The 27,542-nt window shown below is 49.0% G+C and overlaps 11 protein-coding genes across 14 annotated transcripts; 7 read left to right on the forward strand and 4 right to left on the reverse strand.

Moving 5' to 3' along the window:
* Window positions 1-316: 316 nt before the first annotated feature.
* Window positions 317-27,434, reverse strand: LOC117587276. 4 transcript variants are annotated; one of them, XM_034277860.1, is made up of 9 exons: window positions 26,893-27,434; window positions 22,827-23,217; window positions 22,507-22,767; window positions 3,185-3,458; window positions 2,940-3,115; window positions 2,577-2,879; window positions 2,186-2,518; window positions 605-2,131; window positions 317-567 (listed from the first exon to the last, which is right to left on the reverse strand). In XM_034277860.1, the coding sequence occupies exons 2-8, from the start codon at window positions 23,177-23,179 to the stop codon at window positions 610-612; spliced, it is 3,222 nt and encodes a 1,073-aa protein (XP_034133751.1). In that variant the 5' UTR covers window positions 23,180-23,217; window positions 26,893-27,434; the 3' UTR covers window positions 317-567; window positions 605-609. The 4 variants fall into 4 exon arrangements, with proteins under 4 accessions (XP_034133751.1, XP_034133750.1, XP_034133752.1 ...); XM_034277859.1 differs by having other exon boundaries at window positions 317-2,131; window positions 26,893-27,433; XM_034277861.1 differs by lacking the exons at window positions 22,507-22,767; window positions 22,827-23,217; window positions 26,893-27,434 and adding an exon at window positions 20,213-21,104 and having other exon boundaries at window positions 317-2,131.
* LOC117587284 (lysozyme S) lies at window positions 4,474-5,002 on the reverse strand. Its single transcript, XM_034277871.1, has one exon. It carries the CDS (start codon window positions 4,966-4,968, stop codon window positions 4,543-4,545), a length of 426 nt encoding a protein of 141 aa, XP_034133762.1. The 5' UTR covers window positions 4,969-5,002; the 3' UTR covers window positions 4,474-4,542.
* On the forward strand, window positions 6,511-7,031 carry LOC117587282 (lysozyme B-like). Its single transcript, XM_034277868.1, has one exon. The coding sequence runs from the start codon at window positions 6,528-6,530 to the stop codon at window positions 6,957-6,959; it is 432 nt and encodes a 143-aa protein (XP_034133759.1). The 5' UTR covers window positions 6,511-6,527; the 3' UTR covers window positions 6,960-7,031.
* LOC117587283 (lysozyme S-like) lies at window positions 7,155-7,697 on the forward strand. Its single transcript, XM_034277869.1, has one exon. The coding sequence runs from the start codon at window positions 7,200-7,202 to the stop codon at window positions 7,626-7,628; it is 429 nt and encodes a 142-aa protein (XP_034133760.1). The 5' UTR covers window positions 7,155-7,199; the 3' UTR covers window positions 7,629-7,697.
* On the forward strand, window positions 8,316-8,862 carry LOC117587286 (lysozyme P-like). The gene has a single exon (XM_034277873.1). It carries the CDS (start codon window positions 8,358-8,360, stop codon window positions 8,781-8,783), a length of 426 nt encoding a protein of 141 aa, XP_034133764.1. The 5' UTR covers window positions 8,316-8,357; the 3' UTR covers window positions 8,784-8,862.
* On the reverse strand, window positions 12,349-12,850 carry LOC117587281 (lysozyme D-like). Its single transcript, XM_034277867.1, has one exon. The coding sequence runs from the start codon at window positions 12,819-12,821 to the stop codon at window positions 12,399-12,401; it is 423 nt and encodes a 140-aa protein (XP_034133758.1). The 5' UTR covers window positions 12,822-12,850; the 3' UTR covers window positions 12,349-12,398.
* LOC117587288 (lysozyme D) lies at window positions 14,745-15,241 on the forward strand. The gene has a single exon (XM_034277875.1). The coding sequence runs from the start codon at window positions 14,776-14,778 to the stop codon at window positions 15,196-15,198; it is 423 nt and encodes a 140-aa protein (XP_034133766.1). The 5' UTR covers window positions 14,745-14,775; the 3' UTR covers window positions 15,199-15,241.
* On the forward strand, window positions 16,442-16,941 carry LOC117587287 (lysozyme D-like). The gene has a single exon (XM_034277874.1). It carries the CDS (start codon window positions 16,475-16,477, stop codon window positions 16,895-16,897), a length of 423 nt encoding a protein of 140 aa, XP_034133765.1. The 5' UTR covers window positions 16,442-16,474; the 3' UTR covers window positions 16,898-16,941.
* Window positions 17,739-18,225, reverse strand: LOC117587285 (lysozyme D-like). The gene has a single exon (XM_034277872.1). It carries the CDS (start codon window positions 18,205-18,207, stop codon window positions 17,782-17,784), a length of 426 nt encoding a protein of 141 aa, XP_034133763.1. The 5' UTR covers window positions 18,208-18,225; the 3' UTR covers window positions 17,739-17,781.
* Window positions 21,801-22,300, forward strand: LOC117587289 (lysozyme D-like). The gene has a single exon (XM_034277876.1). The coding sequence runs from the start codon at window positions 21,838-21,840 to the stop codon at window positions 22,258-22,260; it is 423 nt and encodes a 140-aa protein (XP_034133767.1). The 5' UTR covers window positions 21,801-21,837; the 3' UTR covers window positions 22,261-22,300.
* Window positions 24,606-26,124, forward strand: LOC117587277 (ester hydrolase C11orf54 homolog). Its single transcript, XM_034277863.1, has 2 exons — window positions 24,606-24,814; window positions 25,168-26,124. Exons 1-2 carry the CDS (start codon window positions 24,718-24,720, stop codon window positions 26,049-26,051), a joined length of 981 nt encoding a protein of 326 aa, XP_034133754.1. The 5' UTR covers window positions 24,606-24,717; the 3' UTR covers window positions 26,052-26,124.
* Window positions 27,435-27,542: the final 108 nt, after the last annotated feature.

Raw genomic sequence — 27,542 nt, forward strand, 5'->3', positions numbered from 1 at the left:
CTTTAATTTGGGTAACAGCTACAACAGCTACGCGCCAATGATGCGCATTGTTCCTAGTTGAAGATCTTCCAGCTTGCAGAAATATTTCTTGTGGCTTTAACAACTTTTGTGGTACTCAGAGGGAAACAAACTGAAGAACATTTATATTTAAATGCTGAAAAGTTCTGGTTATACTTCTAGTTCCAATCCATTTATGTTTCCAAGTTGCTCCAATTTCTTATCATAATAAACCCTTCTATAAAAGTGCACATAAAGATAGCCCCATAGACAGTGCTTCCATCTATAGATGGCAAATCTATATTGGTATCGGTACGAGTACGACTATGAAATATTTATTTGTAGCAAAGGAAGGAGTAAAAGTACGCTAAGACCTAAGCTACTTATCGGCTATGAACCCGCGGTTGAAGCTGCCACCGTAACTACATTTGATCATGAGATATGCGATAGATTATAAATGAATAGTTTTACATATAAATAAGATCCGATCCGATCCGATCTGATCTGATGGGTGTTTTCTGTCGTAACCTAAGAGTGTGGCTTGCTATTGCACAGGCGGAGGAGGAGCAGCAATCAACGAGAACATAATTTATTCGAGTGTTGATCTGAGGATCAGTAGAGGCCACAGGGTAGATCCGTCACCTTGGACATTGAACCCTGGGTGTAGGAGCGCGTGCGGGATGCGGGACTGTGTCCGGGCATGGTCACTGCCACTGGTGGCTCCTGGTGCATCCTCATGGCTGGGTTGCTGCTGAAGTAGATCTGCTGGTTGCTGCGCGACTTCTCCCTGCCATTGATGGCTGCCTCATTGAGTGCCTCGTGGGCGCCACCGCTGGAGGAGGAGGCAAAGGCCGCCTCCAGGCGTTCCACATTCTTGGTGACTCGTCGGGCCTGCAGGGCGGCGGTGATGTCGGGCTTTGGGTACCGCTGCGGTGTGTTCATGCCCGTCATAAAGAAGACGCCATTGAACTGCTGGGCCGGTGGGGCTGGCGGTGCCGGTGCGGGGGGTTTCATCTTGTGGGGCACCACCGGTGCCTGAGGCACATCTTGGGCGCTCTTCCTCAAGGCCTGCATCGTGGGATCGTGCTCGTCGTGTCGTGCATTCATTATGACATCGAGCAGCTCCCGATTGGTGCCGGCATTGTAGGCCGTGGCGGCGGCATTGGCCTCCGGCATATCGGGGGATGGGGAGTCCATGGCATAGCTCGACGGATGATCCGTCTCGGGGGCATCGTAGTCGGCCTCATCGAAGAAGGTCTGCATGGCGGCCAGTCGCTCGGCAGCCGCTGGATCCCCAGGATGATGCACCAGCATTCCATAGTCGGAGCCGCCCTCCTGCTGGGAGCAGTCGGTGCGGGGCACGAGGTGCGCCAAGGAGCGGGATTTCCTTGGCGGCTGCGGCACAATGTTCACTGGGATAATGTCCTGCTCCACGGGCGCACGATGGCGCGACGTGTGGTGGTGGTGGCTGCTGATTTGCTTCTCCGCCTCGCTGACAATGTTGTCCAGCTCCTCGATGACATCCTCAATGGTCGCTGCATCGTCCTCGTCCTCCTCCACGGGGATTTTCCGCGCTTTGTGATGCTGATTCTTGGCCGCCTTCGAGGGAAGCACCAGTATGGGCACTGGACTGAGCGAAGCGCCCGTCTCGGAGCTACTGATGCCCTCATCCTCGTGCTCCGAACAGCTCTGCTTCGTGGTCTTGCCAGGGGGTGGCACCTGTCGTGGCAGTGCCACGGGCTGATGGGCCTCCACCGGCTTGAAGTTGGACTCCTGCTGTGCGCCCTGCAGGCGGAAGATCTCCCGCTGCAGCTCCGCGCATCGCTCCTGCAGCCGCCGCTCCATGGAGGTGAGAACTGCCTTCTCCTCGTGCAGGATCTGCACGCGTCGCTCGAGGATCACCATCTGGCTGCGGGTGCGATCCGCATCGCGTGCCTGGGCCATCATCTTGTCGACGTCGATGTGGAGTTCGTTGAAGCGCTTCACCTCCGCCCGCAGGCTGTCCAGCCAGGGCGAGGAGGAGGAAATGGTTCGTGCCAGAGTGCTGGGCTCGAGACCCGCCTGGAAGAGCTCTGCCTGGATGTAGAGACGCTGCTGAATGCTCACCGCACTCTCGATGAATGTGTTGAGGAATCTGCAAAGGATTATCAGACACTTCTTCTTCATGGAATTGGATGGTTTTACTCACTTGACGCCTGCACACTGTAGCTCCCCGGATCCCCCACCGCTGTTGAGGATCCCCACCAGCAGGCGGAAGCGCACGGGTTCACTGCATCGCAAACGGAGCGTGGACATGGCCTCCGAGACGGCTGTGTGTCCCGCGGAGGCGATCTTCTGGCTGCCAGTGCCACTGCCAAACGGCTGGCGATCACAGGCGGAGGCCAGCAGCTGCAGAGCGAGAATCCGAGCACGAATGCCCTGCCCCGTGGCCGAAGAAGCGAGCGGCATGAGGCCCACAGGTGTGTTCCCCAAACGGGCTATGGCATCCAGCGAGCGAGAGCAGCAGATGCTCAGGCATTGCCTGTCAAAGGAGAGACAGGATTAGGGATGGAGGAGACGCTGGTGATTCCAGGACTTACAGGCAGGAGAGCTCATCGAGCAGTGCCCGTCGCTGGTAGCTCTGTGGATTGCGCGACATGGCCAGGGAATTGCTTGCACCTGGCACAGGCGCTGGGGCATTGCTCGCTTGAGCCATTTGTATGGCCCGCAGCACCTCCAGCAGATGGCTAATTCCATCCGAAGGCGTGGCCACAAACTCTTGCACAAAGCTGGGAAAGGAGACCCTCAGATCGGCCCTCAGTTTGGTCAGCAGATCCGTGATGGAGCCAAACTGTCGGAGCGACATTTCGCTGTCGCTCTCCGGCGGTGCAGGAATGGGAGATCTACAAGGAGGCACAGGAAAATATAGTAAAGAATCTCAACTGTAAGGATTATGTTCCTACTTGTATTCGGAATGCTTTGCTGGCAGTGTAGAGGATTTGTAGACCTCCTCCTTGGCACTGGGCGTGGTGCAGACATCGTAAATGGATTTCATTTTCGAGGCGCTGCTTCCTTTGGTGAACTTTCGCAGCGAGAGCACATAATCCTCTGGATTGTACACCGGTGGACGTTGATTTTCCTATTCAATTAGAGAGAGAGATCAAGATCTTTAGTATCTTTTTCTGGGCAGGGAGCAATCAAGACTCACTTTACTGTAGACTGGCGCCTGTGGCCAACTCTGTTCGGAGCCAGCCATCTTGTAGGAGGCCAAAGATCCATTGAGACTGCTGCCACCGCATTTCTGTGTGCCCGAGGCATGGCTGGAAGTGCCGCCAGCAGACTTGGAAGCAGCCACAGGCGTTGCTTGTGGTGCCATCTTCGAGGCAGTGTCGTGGCAGACACTGGGAGCCATCTGGAACGAGTGTCGTTGGTGTCGTCCCCTGTGCTGGTGCTGCTGGTGTCGCTGCAGCGTCGAGCTGTCACTGCAATAAACGGAAAAGCCATCGGGGTGGAGTCAATTAATGTACGTGCCTGACATCGAAGAACTTGAATTTGCATTCACATTGAACCATAAATAATACCCCAGAGCCAGTTGGGATAGTCAATGGAGGATGAAGAATGGAGGGGTATGGGTTCGGGGTATTGCCATAACACGTAACGCACCGGAAAAACGCGCCGCTAAGTTTATTGAACATATTTCTACGAGTATTTAAAGCAAAGAGTTATCTAGTCTCTGGTCTGGCCACAGGTTGCAGTTGCAGTTTGGAGTTGCTTGGATATCCGCCAGAGTCTGAGGTGTTTTGTGGCATGTGTAGGCTGCAGGCCCGTTGCACAGCCAACGAGCGAATGATTTGTTGACATTCGCTTGATTCGGTATTTAATTTTCAGCCCAAAACACTTTCACCTGACGGAAGCTCCCCACAACAGAGAGGGAGAGGGAGCCACCGTTTACCGTTTGTTTTGGGCACCGTTAAGCCAATGAGTGGGCCTGTCCATGCAAATGCCACTGATACCTCTCATACTCGTAGCTGCATTGTTCGATTGCCGTGGAATTATGACGTGCATCAATCAGCTGGCATCAATCAGTCACGTACGATCTATGCAGAGGCATTCACTCATTCACTCGATCGATTGTTGGAGGTGCCACCGATTGGATTCTTTCATCAGGTGTGCCCCTGAGGCACAGACACTGAGGCAGACCCCCAGTCAAGGCTTGAGTGGCTGCCACCAGTTCGTTCCCACAGCAGCAGCAGCAGCAGCAAAAACACTTCGACCAATGTCAGTGGACGAGTCAAGAGAGAAACCCACCAGCCGCTCAAGAAAAAGAGTGTTGAAAGATCCGATGGAAAATCTGCATAAATCAATTTGCAAGACAGAAATTGAAAATCACGAAACGATGTACGAGACGAGACGAGACGAGACGAGACTTGAGTTTGCTCCAAAAACAGGAATCGATAAGCCCAGCCTAATGGATTCACTCTCCACTCCAATCTCCAATTTTCAAGTGTTATTTTCGTTTTATTTCAAAGAGTTGTTCATCGATCGCATCGAGTGGAGGCCTCCTGCTTAGAAGCACTCATCGATGGATGGCAACCAGCCGCTGCAGTAGTGCCAGACGGCCCAGGCGCCCCATCCCTGCTGGGAGAGAACCTTCTGTGCGCAACGGACGGAGTTGGTGATGTCATCGGTCAACAGGGCATTGCAGCTGAGGCCGCACTCGTTGTAGGAGAAGCGTCCATCGGCCTGGCACCAGTACAGATCGTTGATCTGGAAGATACCGTAGTCGTTGGAGCCATCCGAGTTGGCGGGTCCCACCACCCAGGTGCGGTAGTCGCTTTCGTGCTGGGCAATGCATGTCCACTTGTCCAGCTGGTCACGAGGAACGCCCAGGTTGGACATCTCCCTGGCCAGGGAGCAGCGGTCCATGGTGCGTCCCGACAGAGCAGGAGCGGCGGCACAGGCCAGGATCACCAGAGCAAGGAAAGCCTTCATGTTGCAGATTGTTGTTAAAACGAAAACTGTTTGACTTTTCTGTGGCTCTAGCCGGAGTATTTATAGGGGAAATGTTCTATCGTATCTATGGGATTGTTGTTGAGTTTCCAAGTGGCAGGAGGGAGATTCGGATCTGGAGAGGATTCAGGTGTGTGGGGGGGCTTTTAATTAAAAAAAAGCCCATTTAAATAAAATATTCAATTGATTCCATTGAGAATGCGCCACTCTCTGCTTTGGATCAAGCAACAAAACAAAAAGAACTTGAATTTCTGTTCTTATCAAAAGACAAGAGACGTGCGCGACACATGAGGCATACGAGTGGTCGTTCATTGAAGAGGTTTCATGCCCCAGAATGTGGCATAGTTTTAGGCATAAGGGCACAGAACTGTGACTGCCAAAGCCAGAGCTTTCCAGAGATAAGTCTGTATACATTTAGTACTTACCCACCTTGAAAATCATTTCTTAATCTTGATTTCGTCATTGTTGTTTCGTTTCGTTGTTGGACTTGAAGTTCATTGAAACTGGGAGAAAGGTAGTAGAGTAGAGACCTCGACGACGACGCGCCCTCAAAGACTGATTAGCATAATTGTTGTTATATCAACAATGACGATGGAATGGTTGTGGTTGTTTCTCTTTGAGTTTTGCTGCTTAGAAAGGGCTCATTGTACTACCACCGAGAGAGTCATTGGATTAGGCCCCCAGAAAACTGCTGAATGGAATAGATGGAACCACCGCCCAAGTGATGGTGATCCATATGAGATAGTTAGTCCAATTCGGATAGTTGGATGGGGGCTAATAGCTGCAGTCAAGTGGAGCTGTTTTTGGCCATTAAAAACCCAACGTCGAGACTCCACAACAGTCGGACATTAAACTTGGCAGATAACCTGCAAAATATGGCAGAGATGGGAGTTCGTTTTGAAAGAAATACCTCGCAATTTCCAGACTCGGAATCGCTGGGATGCCGCACAATGAATAACTATGAATAATTTCCATCGACATGCAACACGACCAGACACCACACGAGTTGCGTGAACAGAGACCAAGACGGAGACAAAGCTACACAGAAGACAATGCCACCACCAGAGCCACAATCGCACTCTTATTATAGATAAATATTTCGAATTGCTTGTGGAATATTTAGAGAAGACGAACCGCCCAGGCCCCTCCCCCCCCACAGTACGCACCTGCCCACCCGATTGGGGATCGAGTGGAACGCGTATGCCTTATCGAGTGGAGCAGCAGCAGCACCAGAACCCAAGTGCTTCCGTACTCGTAGATTGTTTTGATGATGTGTCGAATTGATTGAGTGAGAATTGGCTCGACACTATTTCAGTGGGAGTTTTTTCCTAGATTCTCTCTATAAGTAAAGTGCTTTGCTCGGGGGAAATCTTCTCCCCGAATGCATGCAAATATTAGCATTTGTAATTACTGGCAAATACGCGCAGAATGGACTGTTGGCTTTGATGTTGACTCAACTGCAGAGCAACATAGTAGCATCCTGTGTCCCCTGGCTATAAAATACTCCAACCCAAGTGCAGATACTTTAGTAATTTATCAAAATGAGAAGTTATCTAGTGATCTGTGCCTTGGCTTTGGCCTGCTTCGCAGCTACGGCAGTGGCACGCACCATGAACCGTTGCTCTCTGGCACGTGAGATGTCCAAACTGGGTGTGCCACGGGATCAGTTGGCACGTTGGGCGTGCATTGCCCAGCACGAGAGCTCCTACCGCACCGGAGTGGTGGGACCGGCAAACTCCAACGGCTCCAACGACTACGGCATCTTCCAGATCAACAACTACTACTGGTGCGCTCCTCCCAGCGGTCGCTTCTCCTACAACGAGTGCGGCCTGAGCTGCAACGCCCTGTTGACCGATGACATTACCAAGTCCGTGAGGTGTGCCCAGAAGGTGCTCTCCCAGCAGGGTTGGTCCGCCTGGTCCACCTGGAAGTACTGCAAGGGATCCCTGCCATCCATCAACGATTGCTTCTGAGACTCGAACACTTTTGCAATGTTTTGCTCGCAGTCCAATAAATGAATTACCACAGATTCTTGGCATTGTGAATCATCTGATGATTTCTATATCCATGCCAGTGATAACTTATCGCATGGATTGCAACTTATTGTTAGGAAAGTACAGTCAATGTTCTCTAATCTCCTGTGTATAAATGCTCCCTGACTGTGGAGCCAATCTTCAGTTTATAGAATCAACAACAACCCAACAATTCCCACCATGAGAACTTTTCTAGTGATCTGTCTCCTGGCTCTGGCCGGTTTAGCTCCTGCAGCCCTGGCCCGCATCATGGATCGCTGCTCCCTGGCCCGGGAGATGTCCAATTTGGGTGTGCCTCGGGATCAGCTGGCCCGCTGGGCCTGCATCGCCGATCACGAGAGCTCCTACCGCACCGATGTGGTGGGGCCGCCCAACTCGGACAACTCCCATGACTACGGCATCTTCCAGATCAACGATCTGTACTGGTGCCAGGCCGATGGACGCTTCTCCTACAACGAGTGCGGCCTCAGCTGCAATGCTCTCCTGGACAACGACATCACCCAATCTGTGAGATGCGCCCAAAAGGTGCTCTCCATGCAGGGTTGGCCCGCCTGGTCCGTCTGGCACTTCTGCAGTGGCGATCTGCCACCCATCGACAATTGTTTCTAGGTCTTAAAATGTGGAACATGAAAACCCTATCCCTAGGATTGTACCGCCGAATAAAGATTTCTAGAGGCACTTGTAATATTTTCTTAATAGAAAGACTTGTTCCCTATAGTTGTTGCGTTTTTATTGCACCTTGTTGTACCGCGAGTGTGCAAATTGAGTCACAATTGTCAACAATTGTCTTATCTCAAGATCTGCAAGAGAGAGAGAGAGAGAGGCATAGCTCTCTCAGCAATTCCTTCTGTCAGTCGCTCTCTCAGCAACTGTTTCTGTCAACCGCTCTCAGCAACTGCAGCAACAATGCGACACACTGAGCGCCAGCTGAGGCGACGCTCTCAGCAAATACGGGACCTCGTGTGAAGCATAGCAGTAACCAACGGGACTTTTTTGCTTTTGTCTTTCTGTTACAAGTTCTTAAGTTGGCGACAATTGATACCCTACATTTGCACTGCATTCTTAAATGTCTGATGCGATGTCTAATGTTTTACATGCTTTTTCTGAGAAGTGTAATTAAATACACATGTAAATATGAACACATAGGTAAATGTGTACATATTTATGTACATAGCCTTGATAAGACTTCCCAGGAACTGCACATATTTGTCTTGCGAATCCATGAAGCAATAAATGCACATAATCTTCTTGATTCCTGTCATTCACTTTGAGTATAAATACTGCCAGTTCCAAGATCCAATCATCAGTTCACAATTCGAACCCTAAACCGTTTCTACAATGAGAGCTTTGCTAGTGATTTGTGCCTTGGTTGTGGCCTGCCTTGCACCTGACATCCTGGCTAGCCGCATCTTGGACCGCTGCTCTCTCGCCAGGGAGATGACCCAACATGGCGTACCACGGGATCAGCTGGCCCACTGGGCCTGTATTGCCGAGAAGCAAAGCAACTACCACACGGATGCGGTGAGCCCGGCGAACAAGGAGGGCTTCCGCAGTTATGGGATCTTCCAGATCAGCAATCAGTATTGGTGCTATTCTGCAAACGAAACTCCCAGGGAGGTCGAGTGCCGCACAGTCTGTGAGGTGTTCTTGGAGGACGACATTGGCATGTCCGTGATGTGCGCCAGAAAGATTCAGGAGAAGCAGGGCTGGTCCGCTTGGCCAGGCTGCACCGGCTCGCTGCCATCGATCGACGATTGCTTTTAGTGTTCCAAATATGTATGCAAACCTTATGTAAATCCTCGAGGAGTGCACAACCCATAAATATTTCTTTTAATGACGCGTTTGAGTGAGCTTTTCGGGGACCATTGCAAAATTGTCGTTAAAAAAACGGAGCAAAAGAGAGCCTTTTGGCTGCAAAAGTGAAATTGTATATACATAATGGCCCACACATAACAGTGTCATTATGACAGTTGGACCGGGCTAAAAGCAAATGAAATCTATTAGACATTATGGCCAACAGCCAGCCCGAGCCTCAATCGCGGCACTCGATCGGCGGGGCTGTGGCTGTGGCTGTGGCTCGGGCTGTGGCTCGGGCTGTGGCTGAAAAAAACAAGTTAATTTAATTTCCAAGCATAAAACAAATTACGTATGAAGAAAACTGGCCGCCGTTATCGAGGGGGTTTATCATGGATGGTCCCCCCTAAGTGGGAAACTTTTAATGTCTGGCTGGCATCGGCAGTGCCAACGGACTTTTAGTTTGCAATTGAAAACAATTTCAAATCAGAGGTACATACATCTATGGCAACCAGCGGCAGAGCAGAGCAGAGAGACATGAACAGATACATGGATGTAGGGTATCCATGGGATTGCCTTTTGGGGCTAATCGTTGGAGATCAACTTTGCCATTTTGAGCAGCGGTTTGGGCCTTGTCTTAAAGCGGGCAAACACGAACGAGCCTAATGTATCAATTTGTAGCGCTATTCTCAAGGGTGTCCGCCAGCGGGGTTGAACGACATTCTTTGGACAGTTTCGTTGCTGATTGATTGACTGATGATGGATGTGCTGAATCCACTTTAATCCTATCCGCCACATGGCAACCAGAATCTCAACTCTCATCTCTCAGCTAACTTTCCCGCAATCCGCATGCGCGTTGTTCTCTGCCAAATGCCATCAAAAGAAGGCGGAAATTTAAGTGGAAAATTGTAAAAGTTTCTCTTCGTTTCGTTTGAGCCGACACCTTGCCAAATTGTGTGTTCCATTCGGGCCCGCTGCGATGATGTGTTGCACAAGACAGACGACAGACAGACAGACAGACAGACACTCCACCATCATCGGATGTGGTGTGTGGCGCTGGCACTGCCATCAGATGCCAGAGATTAAGTCACCGCCTGACAAAAGTTCTCATGGCAGTTCCATTTCTTTAGCCCCATTTGCATTCGCATTTCACACTCGAAAGATAAGACTATTAGGAGAATTTAGCAACCAACAAAGCAAACGCGAAACCTACGAAAGAAATGTGGCCACTTTTCAGCTGCTGTCAGAGATCTCTCCATGGAGATTTCCTCTGAATTTTCCCAAGGCTGTCAGAGCTCCCTTGAGCTATGCTCCAAGATCTCATCGCCCATTCCCGACTTTTGTCATCTTTTTTTTGAACTTTTATACTCTTTTTGATTGTCGACTGTCATGCTTGACGGCCTCGCGCTTGACTCCAAATTAAAATACGTTTCTACGTTGTCTTTTTTGGTTTTGGGTGGAAAGAGTCTTTTTCCAACGCTCATTATAGTTTTCACTGGGTATTTGTTGGCTACAGATTGAGCACTGGGAGGGCCCTGGGGTTATATTTCAAGAGAGAAACATAGCTCCACCAGCTGTCAAATATAATAATTATGGTTTAAGGTTGTTGAAACAATATCACAGCGCGGGGTCTGCTCTGGTCTCTGGTCTCTGGAGCTTGCCATTTGACACAGTTGCGTTTTTGGTGGCTGTCAAGCGACAGGAGACAGACGAGAGAGGGAAATGTCTATAATTTGTGAGTCGAATTTGTGGGGCAGAGTGATACTGGCACTGGCACTGGCACTGGCACTGGTGGCTCAGCGGGTAATTGATGCCGAAAGAAAAGGCCAGACCAGGCCACTGGTGTCTGTGTCATGGCCGCTGAAGATCATGTAAACGTAACCGGGTGGAAAAAGCAGTAATATAATATTTATTCCTTGACATTGTAATGCCTGAGCATCAGAGAACAGAAGAACTGAGCTGGAGACTCACCCACTGCGAAATCAGATCCTTCAGCGGAGATCTTTCTCCCCAGAACTTTCCAGCGGACCGCTCAAGCGATCGCCCGAGCAATCCCTCCACACGCTGCTGATTCTGGAACCATACTGCCATTCAGACTTTGCCTTTTCTTTCGAGCGTTTTGTGAATGGCACGCGTGTGCCATACTATTGATAAAAGTAAACCCCCTTTTGCTATCAGCTATCGTTCAATTTGTGTGGCATCAGATCAGATCAGTGCAGTTTCGCACAGTACATATTCCAAGTGGAAAAGAACCAGAAAAATACTTGAAAAGTGGCTTCTTTTTTGTTGATAATTTAATTATGGAGCCCTTGCAATCAATAAAATAAATGAAAAATCATCACATTTCTATCTGTTCATCTTGCTCTTATTTTATAACTATTTTGGAACTTTCAATTCCTTTAGGGACTTTTCTTGTTAATCGTTGTAGAGATCGTGTGATGTGATGTCTGAGGAACTTCCTCCTTCTTCCAATCATCTACAAACATCTATGACCTGAGACCTTTCTGCATGAATCTTGTTTTGGGTTCTTCATTCTCCAGTAACCTCTTTCCCAACAGACCAACAACTTATTCCCATCTGCCTGTCAAGTACTCCTCCTCCTTGGAAACCAATTAGATCTGCCACAAACCAAGTGTAAACTCGAACCTATGGCCCCTCCTCATTCTCATTGCGGTAAGTGTGGTTCCAGCGTTGCTTTGTTACAACTACGAAGTACAAGTACAAATATCTCTGGACCATCATAACTTTACGGTAGAGTGACTTCCACTCCACTTCTATCCAATTGTCTTTGGTTCTGACCCACGCAATGTCGCAGCCCAACTCCAACTCCAACTCCAACCCTGAAGCTCGAAGCCCCGAAGACAATTACTTATGCATTTCCACTACTTGTGGTGCTGGAGTTGTGCTAATGTCTTCAGATTATAGGAAACACTCGAGGGGCACTTGGGTTGGACACAGGCAGGGGCTGTCTCTGCCATCTCCTCTTTCCCTGGAATGGTGTAATTTTCCGGTCTATGGTTTCCTGCTTTGTTTTAGGCCCTCCCAGTTCTCTCTCTCTCTCTCTCTCTCTGTCTCTTCCCAGACGATCGATGCGTGCCTCCCGAAGAGGGTCTGTCTTGCGTTTCCACTTCCTTTGAACACAGCTCCCCACTTCCCGTTCCCGTTCCCGTTGCCGTTGCCGTTCTAAGACGACTACCCGGAGCTGTTGCTGTAGCTGGATCCCACTTTATGTACATTTATCACCAGCCCGAGCGACGTCGGCGGCCACTTGTGTAATTTATTGCCCCCCCCCTGCCGATGGCCGCCACATTAAGAATTCATTGACCGGTCCAACGTCAACGAACGTTGGCCCATCGGCCAGGCCAGGCCATTCCATGCCATGTCTCGGAACAAGTAGAAGGGAAGCTGCGATCGATTCTTTCTTGGCCTTTCTCTCCTCACTTTTCTCCCATTTCTTTCCATTTAGAAAGTGTCTGCTAAGACGGACACCGGGAACACGCGAGCACACTCTCGGGCACAACAACCAGTCCAAACATCAGCTTGCAATCATAGTTTATTGAATGGGAATCAGAATTGAATTGCTTCTTAGAAGCAATCGTTGATGGAGGGCAGGGAGCCGTCGCAGTACTTCCAGGTGGACCAGGCGGACCAGCCCTGCTGGGAGAGGACCTTCTGGGCGCAGCGGACGGAGCGCTCGATGTTGTCGGTCAAGAGGTCGTTGCAGCTCAGGCCGCACTCGTTGTAGGAGAAGCGACCGGTGGGAGGAGCGCACCAGTAGTAGTCGTTGATCTGGAAGATTCCGTAGTCGTTGGAGCCGTTGTAGTTCTCGGGTCCGACAACGCCGGTGCGGTAGGAGCTCTCGTGCTCGGCAATGCAGGTCCAGCGGGCCAGCTGATCGCGGGGAACGCCCAAGTCGGACATCTCGCGGGCCAGGGAGCAACGGTCCATGGTGCGACCGAAAGCAGGAGCGGCCAGAGCCAGGGCAACCAGAACGATGAAAGCCTTCATGGTGATTTTTACTTCAATTAATTGAAACTGTTGTCGAAAGGGAGAGTGGCGTGTGCTTTTATAGCCGCCAAGTATCTCAATTTTCGCCATGTTCTAAACACTATCTCGAGTGGGGTGCTATCGGAACTTAAGACTAAAGAGGACGGGACGTATAATTAATCACGCTATCAGGCCAGACAAGTGGGGCCCTTAATCGCGTGGTCCTCGAAATGTCGCGACAGCTAAGCTTAGGCCAAGCTTGGCCTCATCTCTGCCAGGGGTTTTAGGGGCAGAAGGTATTAATTTTTTGTTAAGTTAAACGTTTGCTCTTTAAGCCATTAACCTTGTTAGCATCTCCGTCTGCGTTTCCACTGGGTAATTACTGTTGGGGGGTTCCATCCGTGGGCAGATGGTACACGAGAAGCGCAGCTCTTCTTCCTACTTCATCTCCAACTATGGGTCCACTTCTGAGTACTTGAGTAAGACGTTAGCTTTGGTGGAAGAACTCCTCTGTTTGGGCTATTGGCTTGTAACGGGCATGCGTTCGATCGTAAAACCACTGACTCGACAACGAGAACCCCAAGGCTACCGCACATCATCAACATCCATAGCAAACATCAAACATCATCATAGAGCGCCATAAGCCATGAGCTGTGTGCTGAACATTTTGCTTTCTCAATGGATGGATTGGGCGGAGGTAGACTCCAACTTCAACTTCAACGCCAACTCGAGCTGTAACTCTGACTTTGGCTCTGACTAACGATACAACCGCAAGTATGCAAACGTCAGAGAGCCTCAGTTGGCTGTTACATTAACCCCATTCGAGTGTAAGACTTTTGAGGAGGCGTACGGACAGACAGGCGGACAGGCTAGCGGTATTCCTGTGGCCTAAGGCCTGACCCACCATTCGACTAGCCCCCGAGGAGGGAGTCGAACACAGATTTCCACAGAGGTGAGCCCGCGGAGTGCTTCTTTTGGGATGTGCATATCTTCGACTCCAACTCTGACTCCGACTCTGACTGGCAAGAAAGTTGTTAACCTTTCGCATGTGGCGTGTGGTTAACAGCCAAAGACAAATGACAAAAGGCTACTGTAAAAAGAGTCGAGAGATTGCTGGGGCGATGGGAGTTTGCTGATGGAATGACGAAAGAGGAATTAGCTATTAAGACAAAGTCGTTTTCAAGTATGTTGCGAGGCCGCCCATGAATTAAAGATGAATTCATAAATTAATGATAATTTTTGAACATTGGAATAGAGCTCTCCCATCGCCAATGAGTGGCCAATTCTTTTGAAAGCTTAGAAAGAAAAGAAAGAATGTTTCTCACTTTTACTTTTTGTTCGCTGATTTATTGACGACTAAAATACACTCTGACGGTCTTCACAGTCATTCCCAAAAGTGTGTCAAGTAACAGTTGATTCTACGAGAAAAGAGAAGAGAATCTCCAATAGACCGAACCTCATTGCCTATGCATGAGGCATTAGCCATGAGGCAAAAGGTCGCTACTCAAAGTGTGTCCCCTTGGTGCCCCTTGGCCAATTAAGCAACATTTCCCCTCGAGAATCCACTAATTATCGTTTGAACTTTCGGAAAAACGAAACCACTGTTAGGATTATGGCCAAGAAAAGTTCTTCTACTTTCAAACGGTTCTGCAATCACAGATCGAAGCCAATTACCGAACGGCCGGCCAACGGCCAACGTCAGTGGTTCGATATTTGTAAACAAACATTTGAGATTAGAACTGAAGAACTGATTGATCAATCGAGTGAGCTTCGGCAATGGCCAGGCCATATCAGGCCAGCAGCCACAGCACCCATTGACAGTCGCCCCAATATGCTTATCAACTTATCTTCACGCCTCGAGTACTCTCCTCCTTTGCGATAGATAAGGCGCCAGCCCTATGAAAGTGCTATATAAACGACAATTGCGAGGACCTCAACATCAGTTTACTCCCGTATTCCGAACCAACAAATCACCATGAAGGCTTTCATCGTTCTGGTTGCCCTGGCTCTGGCCGCTCCTGCTTTCGGTCGCACCATGGACCGTTGCTCCCTGGCCCGCGAGATGTCCGACTTGGGCGTTCCCCGCGATCAGCTGGCCCGCTGGACCTGCATTGCCGAGCACGAGAGCTCCTACCGCACCGGAGTGGTCGGACCCGAGAACTACAACGGCTCCAACGACTACGGAATCTTCCAGATCAACGACTACTACTGGTGCGCTCCTCCCAGCGGTCGCTTCTCCTACAACGAGTGCGGCCTGAGCTGCAACGACCTGTTGACCGACAACATTGAGCGCTCCGTCCGTTGCGCCCAGAAGGTCCTCTCCCAGCAGGGATGGTCCGCCTGGTCCACCTGGAAGTACTGCGACGGCTCCCTGCCCTCCATCAACGATTGCTTCTAAACTCTGATTTTGACCCACGAATAAAATAATTGCATAAAACCAATACGAATATTTGTGGTATTTTTGCATCAGAGAATAGTTAAAGTTTCTCTGCTTTTTATGGCTATTTTGTTTTGGTTCATATTGATTGGGCTTTCACTTTCTAATCACATGATGCATATTCATGGGGATTCTCTAATCTAGTTGATGGTTGATGAAATAAGAGCAAAACTAGAAACTGTTGCCAAAAAAGAGACGAATAAATCTAATTTGGGTTTTCTCCAGTAGAAAGTGACAGCGATGCTACGCCTGATGGACAAACGACAGCTGGGGTCACAGTCAAGTAATTGCCCAACCCAGATCCAAAGACAAATTCATTATAATTCCATTGAGCGGAGGGGGATTCGAGCCCTGAACACCAGTTGGACGGGTGGCTTTGGTTTTTGTCAGCGCAGAATTAATTTAAATTCATAAAAACTCAAAGCAACTTCCGTCTTCTGTCAGAGATATGATTATGCCCATGCAAAAAATGTCAAATCGATTATTGAAATTGCTCCAAGCTCCTTGGCCATGCCCCCATTGGGGATACGAAATACAATTATTTGTCGATTGTAAGCTCTGACGAGGGTCGCCGCAGTTGAGTAAAGGCGACTTCCACTTAGAAATCATAAATTATTCTCTCAAAATATAAATGATTACATTTAAAACAGAAACACTGCTGTTAAAGACTCTTTTTATTCGAAATTTCTGGGACTAAACGATCTGTAAATGGCACTTAATATAAATTTATTTCTACCTATTTTAAAAATTGTGGAAATATTCAATAGGTGCACATAAAAATCAGACAAAATTCAACTGATCAAAGTATTGTGACCATTCTATGGATCCATTAATAGTAAAAAAAAGTTATCCCGAAACCGAGTGTAATTTGTTAATTATGAAAAACAAACTTAACAATTTAAGATTCCGTCAACACGATTAATAAATGAAATAAGAAGTCTGTAAGACTACTACAAATATCTGAATTATCATTGCAAACACAGACAGCTTGGCATTCCGTTACACAAGTGCTGTCTGGCCACAAAATTCTTTATCTTCAGTAATCATTGACTAGGCACTAATCAAATGAGGATTGAACGTTTTCAGGGGGATTTTTTCTAGAGATTCAAATACACTCCCACAGATAGTGGCCCTCCTGCCTATCTAAGGAACAACTTCAGATAATACCGATTTTTCGTCCTATAAAAGCTCCAACCTTCGTGCAGTTGGACATCAGTTTCTTCTGTACACTTTCAATATGAAGTCTTTCATCGTTCTGGTTGCCCTGGCTCTGGCCGCTCCTGCTTTCGGTCGCACCATGGACCGTTGCTCCCTGGCCCGCGAGATGTCCGACTTGGGTGTGCCCCGCGATCAGCTGGCCCGCTGGACCTGCATTGCCGAGCACGAGAGCTCCTACCGCACCGGAGTGGTCGGACCCGAGAACTACAACGGCTCCAACGACTACGGAATCTTCCAGATCAACGACTACTACTGGTGCGCTCCTCCCAGCGGTCGCTTCTCCTACAACGAGTGCGGCCTGAGCTGCAACGACCTCTTGACCGACAACATCGAGCGCTCCGTCCGTTGCGCCCAGAAGGTACTCTCCCAGCAGGGATGGTCCGCCTGGTCCACCTGGAAGTACTGCGATGGCTCCCTGCCCTCCATCAACGATTGCTTCTAAGCTTTGGCTTTTGATTGAAAATAAATACAATGTTTGACGGATAATTTGATTTGTTTTGTGGCCTCACTTTCACCCGCAACGAAATTTCTCTAACAACAACCCACTGGGCACTGCGATGCCAATCGACTAATAATCGAATATCGTGTGCACAATTTTGGGGATTTCGGGAAGGCCCTAGGCTCCGTTTATTATTTTCTATAATCGATTTGACATTATTTTGTCTTCGGAGGAGACTTGAACGTTGGAAGTTATCTTGCAGCTGGACAGGAGACGGAAGTTTTTATATTTTGCTTTACGTGTTTACGTTTTTTATGTTTCTTATTTTATTTATTTAAATATCGACTCATTGACGAGTTCTGCGCTCAAGAGGCACCAGTTTGACTGGTTCAGAGGCCTCCGTTTCGAGCAGGTCCCCAGCGCAGTGCTCAATGGAATTATAATGAATATGTCTCTGAGATTTGCTGGATACAATTTGGCGTTTGACCCGCGCTGTCACTTGTGGAACCAGGCTTGGGGTTTACTTTCTATCGGAGAAAAGACGCAAAAAGGCAGCCGAATTCATTTGATTTGTGTTTTTGTCTTGCAAAAGTTTCTAAATTCGCGCTTCGACTGACTTATTTATGGCCAAACGATAGGGCGACAGTATCTATTAGATTAGCGAATTCATATTCTATTCATGGGATTAGAAAGTGATTTGAACAGAGACAAAGCCTGGCCAGCAAAACAAACCCAATCCCACCCAATCAATCAAAAGGTGCAGCCACAAAGAAAGAGAAACTTTTTGCAAAGATTAAGGAATGTCCATGGAGGAGCAGAATTAATGGGAAACATTCAACAGATATTCGTTTTATGCAATTATTTTATTCGTGGGTCAAAATCAGAGTTTAGAAGCAATCGTTGATGGAGGGCAGGGAGCCATCGCAGTACTTCCAGGTGGACCAGGCGGACCAACCCTGCTGGGAGAGGACCTTCTGGGCGCAACGGACGGAGCGCTCGATGTTGTCGGTCAACAGGTCGTTGCAGCTCAGGCCGCACTCGTTGTAGGAGAAGCGACCGCTGGGAGGAGCGCACCAGTAGTAGTCATTGATCTGGAAGATTCCGTAGTCGTTGGAGCCGTTGTAGTTCTCGGGTCCGACCACTCCGGTGCGGTAGGAGCTCTCGTGCTCGGCAATGCAGGTCCAGCGGGCCAGCTGATCGCGGGGCACACCCAAGTCGGACATCTCGCGGGCCAGGGAGCAACGGTCCATGGTGCGACCGAAAGCAGGAGCGGCGATAGCAGCCAAAGCAAACAGAACGATGAAAGCCTTCATGGTGATTTTTACTTCAATTAATTAAAACTGATGTCGAATGGTGCAAGGGTTTGAGCTTTTATAGTCGGAGAATCGGAGTACTATCTGCCCGTGACCAAGGAGGGTTATCTTTGAGTAGTTCCGTGCAAATCTGATGGGCATTATGGCAGCAGCGCTAATCGGAACTCTTTGAATATTCGAGATTCGACTGCAAATCGGACCATATTGATCTTTTCATTGATAATTTCGATAATATGAATGAAAATTCAACTGTGAATCCCCTATCGGAGGGTATGACGTTTGTAGGTGCGCCGTCACTCTGCGTTCACCTGATCTGAATGTGGATGCAACAGCCAGTCCCATTGTTTGGGGACCAATTGGCCTCTGATCTCTCAATTTGAGTGTCTCTTTTTGTGGCTGATTCCCCTTCTTCGTGGCCCATTGGCTTCAATTAGTCTTTGGTGGCTAACAAAAGCCCACTGCCCATGGCCCAATGTCTGCTCTTATTTACTGCCTGCTGTTTACGAGCATTGCCCAAGTGCGGTGGTTGTTGCTGGGTTACTCAATGCCCACCGATCACCGATTGTTGCTCCATTTGTCAGGGGCCTGTCAAGGTGTCCAACATCTGGTTGTCCCCTTGATGGTATTGCCTCTAATGTGGTCTGTGGCCCTGTTGGAGCTGCAGTTCCCAGCAGGAAGACAAAGACCCAACAAAGAATGGCCAAAAGTTGACCACAAAATCGCGTGAAAAAAGAAAGATTTCTTTTAACTGTTTTTGTATTTTGGGCAGCACCGAAAGTAAATTGGCTATTCGGTGGATTGCGTGTGACGCCCCACCTAGCAGCAGGCCAGCGGCATGCCCCACACACAACACACTCTTTTGGGGCATGGCCAATGCATAAGCTGTTTAGCAATTGTTAAATCAGACCGGAACAGATTTTTCTGTAGCTCGACTCCGTACACTGGGAATACGAATGCTCGCTGTTTGCCCTCTTGTCAGTCTGCGTCTACTCTCTATAAGGGGTACCATTATTATTGGGATGTGTTTGCAAGGGCTTTTTATAGGGTTTATGTATTATGTTCTTGATTTTCTAATATTAGTTCTTTCTCTTTTGTTACAGGATACGAAATGGAAGAGCGAGAGATAACTTCCCTGTAAGTTGTCATTCATTTTTAATATAAACTACACAGCTCTTAGCAATAGTATAAATTCTGATGGAAAGTTCTTAAAGTTCTTTAAGGGCATCCAAAAGCATTTAAATTCCCCACTGAAAGTCACCTTTTTATCTTGTTTATTTATATATTTAGTATCTTCTCAGTTTCTTCTCTTTTTTATGTTTGTTTCTTCTGCTTTTTCTTCTACATTGTCTTTGGCTTTGTCTTGCTATTGGACGGCTGGACAAAGTGGCATTGTTAGTCGGTTTGGGTATTGGGGTTTGGGGGGCTGCTTCGTCGAAGTCCATCGCAGTCTCGTGCCGCTGCCAATTCAATTTTCACTTCAATTTTCCATGGGGGCTACACAGAGGAATGTAATTTGTTTTCATGCTTTTATAACGAACACGCAGTCATAACGCCTTTATGTTATGGCCCGTTTTTTGTTACTATTTTATCTATTTGGCCATTGTCTGTGTTGCGTTCTTATTTTAGCCCGAATCTCTGTGGAGAGTTTCTTTACTTTCTTGGGCTGGCCATGGGCTATGCCCAAGTGGGCGTCACAGTTCAATGTCAGTGCTACTCGTACTCCCACACGAAAGCCCCGTGTACTGACTGAGGGATTTACATATCTTGATTTTGGGCAGTAGCTTAAAAGAAAGTCGGGGTCCCATTAGCATATGCATAAGTTTCGAGCAGGGGCTGGGGTCTCTGTATGGGTATGTGGCATGTGGGATCCAAATCTGTTGACCAACTGGAAGAAGCCTTGGGCAGCTCTGCATCTGAATCTGAATCTGACCCTCTGACTTAGATCGGGAACTAGTTTTTCCCCCGAGAGAGAGATGAAGATAGAGAGGCGGGAGATGACTCTTACCTATTTTGCATATGCGGCTACTGCGGTTACAGGTTCTTCTGCTGCTGCTGATGGTGCGTCTGTCCGAAATCCAATTGGGATCAAGTGCAGAGCGGAGCACGGAGTACTGACACGAATCCAAATTGGGGCACTGCTGCTGCAGAACGTTCTTAAAATCTACGAGGCACACACACACACATGATCTTCATATTTGTTGGAGGATTGGGGCACAGTTTGAGCTGACTTTCATGCTGCACTTTGCGTCGTCATCGAACAAGAAACGTAAATTGAGAAGATTAGCAGCACAAGAGAAGAAGAGGCACTGCCACTGGCCGCTGCCACTGTCCGGTGGATGCTGCAATAGGCCACTAGATGCAGCAGGGGCATGCAGCATGGGGCTTTTGTGGGGCCAGTTTGCCAGTTCTAGCCGAGAGTCGTACTCGTTTTACCGTTAGAATGCAATCTGCGCGCGCTCACTGTGGCACTCGCGATGCTGTTAGCCAGCGGAGAGGGGGAAGTCCACTTCTACACGGTATCCAATCAAACTTGTTTCTCCTCCCGAGAGAATACACAATAAGAAAATATATATAAATCGCGTAATCGTCTGCGACACGTAACCAGAGAGGTGTCGGAGAGGTGGAGAATGGAGGGAGGCTCGAAAAGTGACAAAGATTGACAGACAGTATCCCTTTTGTGGGATCGTTGAGTTTTCGCTTCCGCACTAAGACCTCAAAAATGCCACTAACGAGTGAACTTTGCTAGACCTCAAGAACAGCTAACAAAGCCATCGTTCATCGTTCATCGTTCACCGTTCGTCTTAATTGGTAACCAAAAGCGCGCTTCGTTCGCTTCCGCTATCTGCGATCTGCACACACAAGTCCGAAGAGAAGTAAAGTCACGCACCGACTGATCGAGAGCCGGGCTCACAGCTTAAACGAGCCACGATCCCCGGGTTTGGGCCTGCATTTTGATCGTGAAACGAAGATCGCACGAGCCGAGCTTCAACTCCGAAGTGGCATTCGGCAAGACCGCCTATTCTCTCTCTCTCTCTCTCTCTCTCTGTCTCTGTTCATATAAGACCTGGTTATAAGAAACAGTAGCAATGGAACTACTTTGAACTGATGAAGACTGTCAAGCGCTTTAGGGCATCTCCAAACACCCAACCACAAGAGCCAAGCCATGATTAGGCGGAAGAATGTGGAAATGAGCCTCAAACCATCAGAAAAAAAAGATCACATTGTGATAATCAAAGTGTCTTAGCAGCATCCCGTTTTAAGGAAGATCGATCCACTGATTGTCGTCATAATTATCAAAGATCGCAAGATCGAAAATTGTCGAGTAGTTGAAGAAATGTTTATACTGCGTCTAAATTGCACAACTTATCGATTTCCATAACATTGTTTACTTTAGAATTGAGATATGGAGGCTTCTTAGCCATCCATTGAGAAAGCTTATTCTGTTAGCCCTCCCTCCCTATCAGCTATTAATTAAAATATGGCGATGGTCAATTTCTAGACTTGTTGACTAAGGGAACCGCTTGTATCAGTGAATGAGCTCAAGATAACTCCTTTATCAGCGCAGTTTTCGGCTATAAAAGCTCAAACCCTTGCACCATTCGACATCAGTTTCCAATAATTGAAATCATCATGAAGGCTTTCATCGTTCTGTTTGCCCTGGCTCTGGCCGCTCCCGCTTTCGGTCGCACCATGGACCGTTGCTCCCTGGCCCGCGAGATGTCCGACTTGGGTGTGCCCCGCGATCAGCTCGCCCGCTGGACCTGCATTGCCGAGCACGAGAGCTCCTACCGCACCGGCGTTGTCGGACCCGAGAACTACAACGGCTCCAACGACTACGGAATCTTCCAGATCAACGACTACTACTGGTGCGCTCCTCCCAGCGGTCGCTTCTCCTACAACGAGTGCGGCCTGAGCTGCAACGACCTGTTGACCGACAACATCGAGCGCTCCGTCCGTTGCGCCCAGAAGGTCCTCTCCCAGCAGGGATGGTCCGCCTGGTCCACCTGGAAGTACTGCGATGGCTCCCTGCCCTCCATCAACGATTGCTTCTAAACTCTGATTTCGACCCACGAATAAAATGATTGCATAAAACAAAGAATCCTTAAATGCTCTATGACAACCTGCCTACATGTTTTTACATGACACAAAATGTACATCTACATGTCGATGGGGCGCCACCTACCGTTGCATGCTACACACATTCTAGAGCTGGAAAGTATGCAATTTGTTCGATGCCCACTGACAGAAGCTGACTGCCATTTGTTGAATGGTTGGAAGAGAACTTTGCTCGTAGCTTACCTTTCTTCGGCCAGTGACTTTCCCTCCTCGAACATAGAGTCCAGGGAATAATCATCAGCAATAGAGCTGTAGACATTCGTCTGTGTCCCCGCTGGATCCTCGTCGCAGTAGCTGCAGCTGCAGCATGAGTACTGGGAGCAGAAGGAGGAGACAGCATCCAAATCTGTGATGCCAATGGAGCACTCCTCATCCATCGGTCGACGCTGGGCCTCCATCGGTAGGGTCTCCCCTTTATGTGGCGAACCACTGTGAGGTGAACGACTGGAATGAGTAGAAAGAGTTGGAGTAAACCTCAGAGAACGAAGCAAATGGAGTGTTACCTCTTGGTGCGTGTGTCCATCGTGTCCATGACCACGTTCCAGGTGCGGTGAATCAAGTAGAGCAGAAACAACACCCGCGACGTCTCACCATTGTGCGGTGCACCATTGGCTGCTTGTGGTCCGCCCAGGCAGCTGCTGGACCCAAGCCTTGGGTCTTGCGGGTTCTCCCCGTGTTCGTGATCGTTGTGTGGGTGTCGTGCGGGAAGGGTCTTGGAGCGATACTCGCTCTGCAGGCAGTACTCCCGCTTGTGCTGCTGGTATCGTCTGCGTGTGTTGAACCTGGAAGGCAGCTCGTCACCAGCCACCACTCCACCGCCACCTCCTGCTGCAGTCGCTGCGATGCGGTTGCCCATTACGACGACGTCGCTGATCGGCGCCTGTCAGGCATTGCCTAATGTGACATGGACAGGCAGAACATACACATGTTAGATGTTAGATGTTAGATCAGGGGGCCAGAGCAGAAGATCATGTCTGCGAGTATTAGCGCTGACACAATTCGTAACCAGTTTGGGTTCCAGTTCCCCCACCATCCTATTGCCTGGTCTCAACGATTGCCTGGCAAAAAAAGTGAATTGCTCGATGGAATTGGGTCAGCGGCAAGTTCTCGACGGATGGTAACGAGGTCGTCTAGAACAAATGCCTGTAGATGGTCTGGACGTGGCTGGTTCCTGGTCCTCTCGGAGCAACTTGTAATTATGATAAACTATCTATCTATCCATTGGCAAAATGATGGATTGCGTGGACCAGTTTCGGCCAGAAAACCAGGAGAGCTGGACAGCTTTACAACATGATTGCCCCTCCGGCGGTGCGTGGATTCTGTCAGTGAGTGACACTTTTGATGTCTGAAATCTATCTTTCGGCATTGAGGCCACGCAATTGGCACACTCATTAGGTAGGCCATTCATCAAATTATCGCCCTAGCCTGATTTGTCTCTCCCAGCACTTGTGGCTTGACCTGAGCAACACCCTGAATGGGGACTACATTAGAGCCTCCACTAGGAACCGCAGAAAGTGTGTTATCTGTGAACGTAGCTAAACGTGACCGCTAAATGACAGAACACGATTACAGAACAAAACAGAACTCAGAAGCAGAACCGCAGACCCACGGGCACTATCAGTGGAGGGTCGCCGTTCGGCGTCACCACCTACCACAGTGAAAGGTGCCAGCATAGGGAAGCATCGTAAAAATGTTTACTGCAATCACAGCTATAATCTCAGACAACAATGAGTTAAGAATAGATCAGAAATTAGGCATAAATTATAGATCAACTTTGGAGAACAACTTTCATGCTGTCTACGAATATGATTTTATATGGAAATTAGTAACTATAAATGGGAACACAAAACACACCGAAATGGGGAACCAGTTTCGGTCTTAGGGCACCACCTGAAGAACCTTTTGTTGAGTGAAAGTGTTGATAAAGAAGTGGAAAGTTTTGTCGTGGCCCTGCACCGAAAATGTTGGTAGGGTAGGTTCTGTGCGTACCGTTTCGTTTGGGTCGTTAAATGAAGGTGTTACTGTACTTAAAAGTTGCACCATAAAAAGAAATAACACCGAAACATGCGGCTTGAGCGTGTGTGTGGTGGCAGAAGAGTGGAAGAACTCAACATCTCGACACTAATTAAACTAAATTAAACCAAGAGTTTATCTTATCAAACGACACAGCAGAAGTCACCCTGTACGGTCAGCAATGTTAACTATAGGACGAACCGCAGCCCAAGCACTACTCAAGCACCAAAGCAATGAAATGCGAAGCGGCGGCGGTGTGCGGCGCACAGTCGCGTTTCCAACGATCTAGAGAGCGGTACACACTCCAGTGGAGAGTCTGAGCCAGAACCAGAGCAGCTAGAAAGGAATAACCGCAACTAGGACACACCTTGGGGCATCAGCATGAGCCAGAAACAGACACAGAGCCAGCTGGAGACGGAGCAACTGCTCTTCGAGGAGAAGCCGCTCCACGTGCCCCCATTGTCGGAGCTGCAGAATGGTGAGGGAAAGAAAATATCATCTCTTAAAGATAGATTCTACGTGCCGCCCGATGCCATGTGCATATGACCTTCAGAACTGTGTCGAACTTTCCATAGCCGGTTTTCAGTAGAGTTTCATTTCGGTTCTCTCTGCTCTCCGCCGCTCTCTTCTCCGTTCTCTGTGTGTTTTTTTCTTTGCTGTTCTTTGTTTTCGTACGACGCCTGTAAACAGAACAGAGACACAAGAAAACATATGGCTGGGGCGGAGGGTGAGCTTCGGGCAGCTTAAAGTTCTTTCGTTTGTTTAGATGAAATGAAAGATAAAGCTTTTGATTTAATGCTCCCTGTCTCTGTCTCTCTATCTCTGTCGCAGTCATACAGGGTGCTTTGAGTGGAAACTTTGCCCAGGTGGAGGTGAGTGTGGGTGCATGCCCCGATCTGAAGGCGGCACGGTTCGGATTGGTTGAGAGCGGACTGGGTGGCAGGCCCACGCTGCTGGAGGCTGGTGGCCCACCCTTCCTGCTGCCCCTCGTGCAGCGGGACAAGCTGTACAACATCAAGGAGATCACGCGGAAGATCCAGGGACCCGGCAAGATCTTCGCTGTGGGCGCCGGTGCGGGACCCTGGCCCATTCGCAGCTCCAACTGCGAGGGCATCTACAATCTGTCGGTGAGCGAGACGGGAGAGCTGACGAACGGCAGCTACACGGCCACCGTGCGTGGAGCACAGGAGGAGTGCGTGCTGGAGAAGATACCCCACACAGAGCCCCGCTGCGCGCTGCTGCTGAACCTGTTCCTCAGCCAGGGAGCACCCGGACAAGTGCTGAAGATCAGCGCCAAGCAGCGCACCGGCGAACAGAACTTCATCGAGTGCATCCGCAAGGGGCTAGAGGTGCACTACGGCGACAAGGTAGTGGGCCTGGGTGGCATCTTCCTGATCAAGAAGGGCGCCGCCCATCAGCACGTGATGCGTGACTTTAGCACGACGCCCATCCACACCGACGAGGAGGTCAACGAGTGGCTCAAGTTCTACGAAATGCCCGCCCAGCTCAATGCCGTCGGCACACTGGTGACCAAGGAACACGACCTCGACCTGCGCCTGCAGCACTTCCACTCGTTCTCCTTCAGCAACTGGGGCGGACACTACCACTACGACACCACGCCCGATATCGTGGAGTACGAGGCATATCTGAATGTCGCCGAGCGAGTGGTGCGGGTGGACAAGCCCCTGTCCACACACAAAGTGGGCAGAGATTAGTTCTTATCTGATCTACTCCATTATCTACTCTATCTACATTGCCTAATCCGTCATAAATAAATGCTCTTAAAAAGAAGACTCTACTGAGGAGGATCGCTTTGGCTGCTAGTTGCCCAAAAACATAGACAGAGAGGAGGATTGCTGCTGAAGCTCAAAGTTATCTCTAGTCAGTTTGCTACCTGGGAAATCCATCATAAATGTTAATGAGCAAAGGCCAAAAATAAACGTGTGTCTTAGAAGTTAGTTTCGGTTTCCGTCCGCGATCTCTCGTGTGGCCCCGGTTTGTGGAGCTGGCCGCAGGGGCCGACGGCGCTGGCTTTATGTAATTGCCAAAAATTAGAGTCGAAGCAGCGGCAGCTTTCTTTGCCATGCAAATCGATTGTCTCGATGAGTGCTCGAATGAGATCTTCTAGGCCGGAATGCTTGCTGCTGGCTGTTGAGGTTCTGGTTCTGGGTCTGGGTCTGGGGCTGCGGCTTCATGCCTGGCCTAATGAGAGACTCCACACGGCAGGCAGACAGAGCAGAGAGCTAAGCCAGCTAAGCAGGCCGTAAATAATACGCCGAACATGCAGCAATCTGTGTTTTTCTTTTTGCACCGCTGGCCATTAATTATTTAATAACTTTGATTCATGCAGAGCTCCGACTTCGACTCCGACTTCGACTTCGACTGCGGTTGCAATTGTAATTTCGAGTGCGAGTCTATTAAAACGTTTTATGGATTGCCCCAAAGAAGAAATACAATCGAAAAACAAAAACAGAAACTGGAATCCCGCGCCCGAGTGTTGTGACAGTTACAAATCGCAGCAAATGATAGGAGTGTCGATCATGTCGAAAGACTTACCCAGAGAGAGAGACTCTCCCAGAAATTGAGTTGAGGTCGCGGCCGCCGCTGCTTCTATTCTTCTTCTGGCGACGTCGTCTGCACCTCTTAACGGGTTTCTAATATTTGCATTTAAATATTTATTATTCGGATTATTATTCTAGTAACCTTTCACTCGAAACTCGCTCACAAACACAAAACACACAGTGACGATCGACGGACGATGGGCAATGGGCGATTGATCCAATATAATCTTCCAGCGAGCGCGGAGAGAAATGCAAATGCGATTTCTTCGTCCCACGAAAAAAAGAAAATCTCTTTTTGTTATCGTTACCGTTGTGGTTGTGGTTGTGGCTCTTGTAACCGTTTTTGTGGCCCTGCCATACACTCGCAATTATTCATATTTTAAATACACCATTAGCACTTTTTATTAGCTGCCTTTTGCTTTGATTGTGGAGTCAAAACGATTCCGACTACGACTACGACTTGGGGCTTGGGCTGGACTGTGTTTCGATCTGGGTCTGGCTTGTACGATGACTTTGGCGCGTCTGCTCGGCTGAAACGCGAGTTGCAGACTGAATGAAGTCTGCGATCAGATGGCACACGGCTACCGCCGCCGCCGCCGCCTGTTTGGAGTCGCTTTTCATATGGTCTTCCAGGCGCGTAGCTGG

The sequence above is a fragment of the Drosophila guanche genome, unplaced genomic scaffold (genome assembly GCF_900245975.1).
Source record: "Drosophila guanche unplaced genomic scaffold, DGUA_6, whole genome shotgun sequence".
NCBI lineage: Eukaryota > Metazoa > Arthropoda > Insecta > Diptera > Drosophilidae > Drosophila > Drosophila guanche.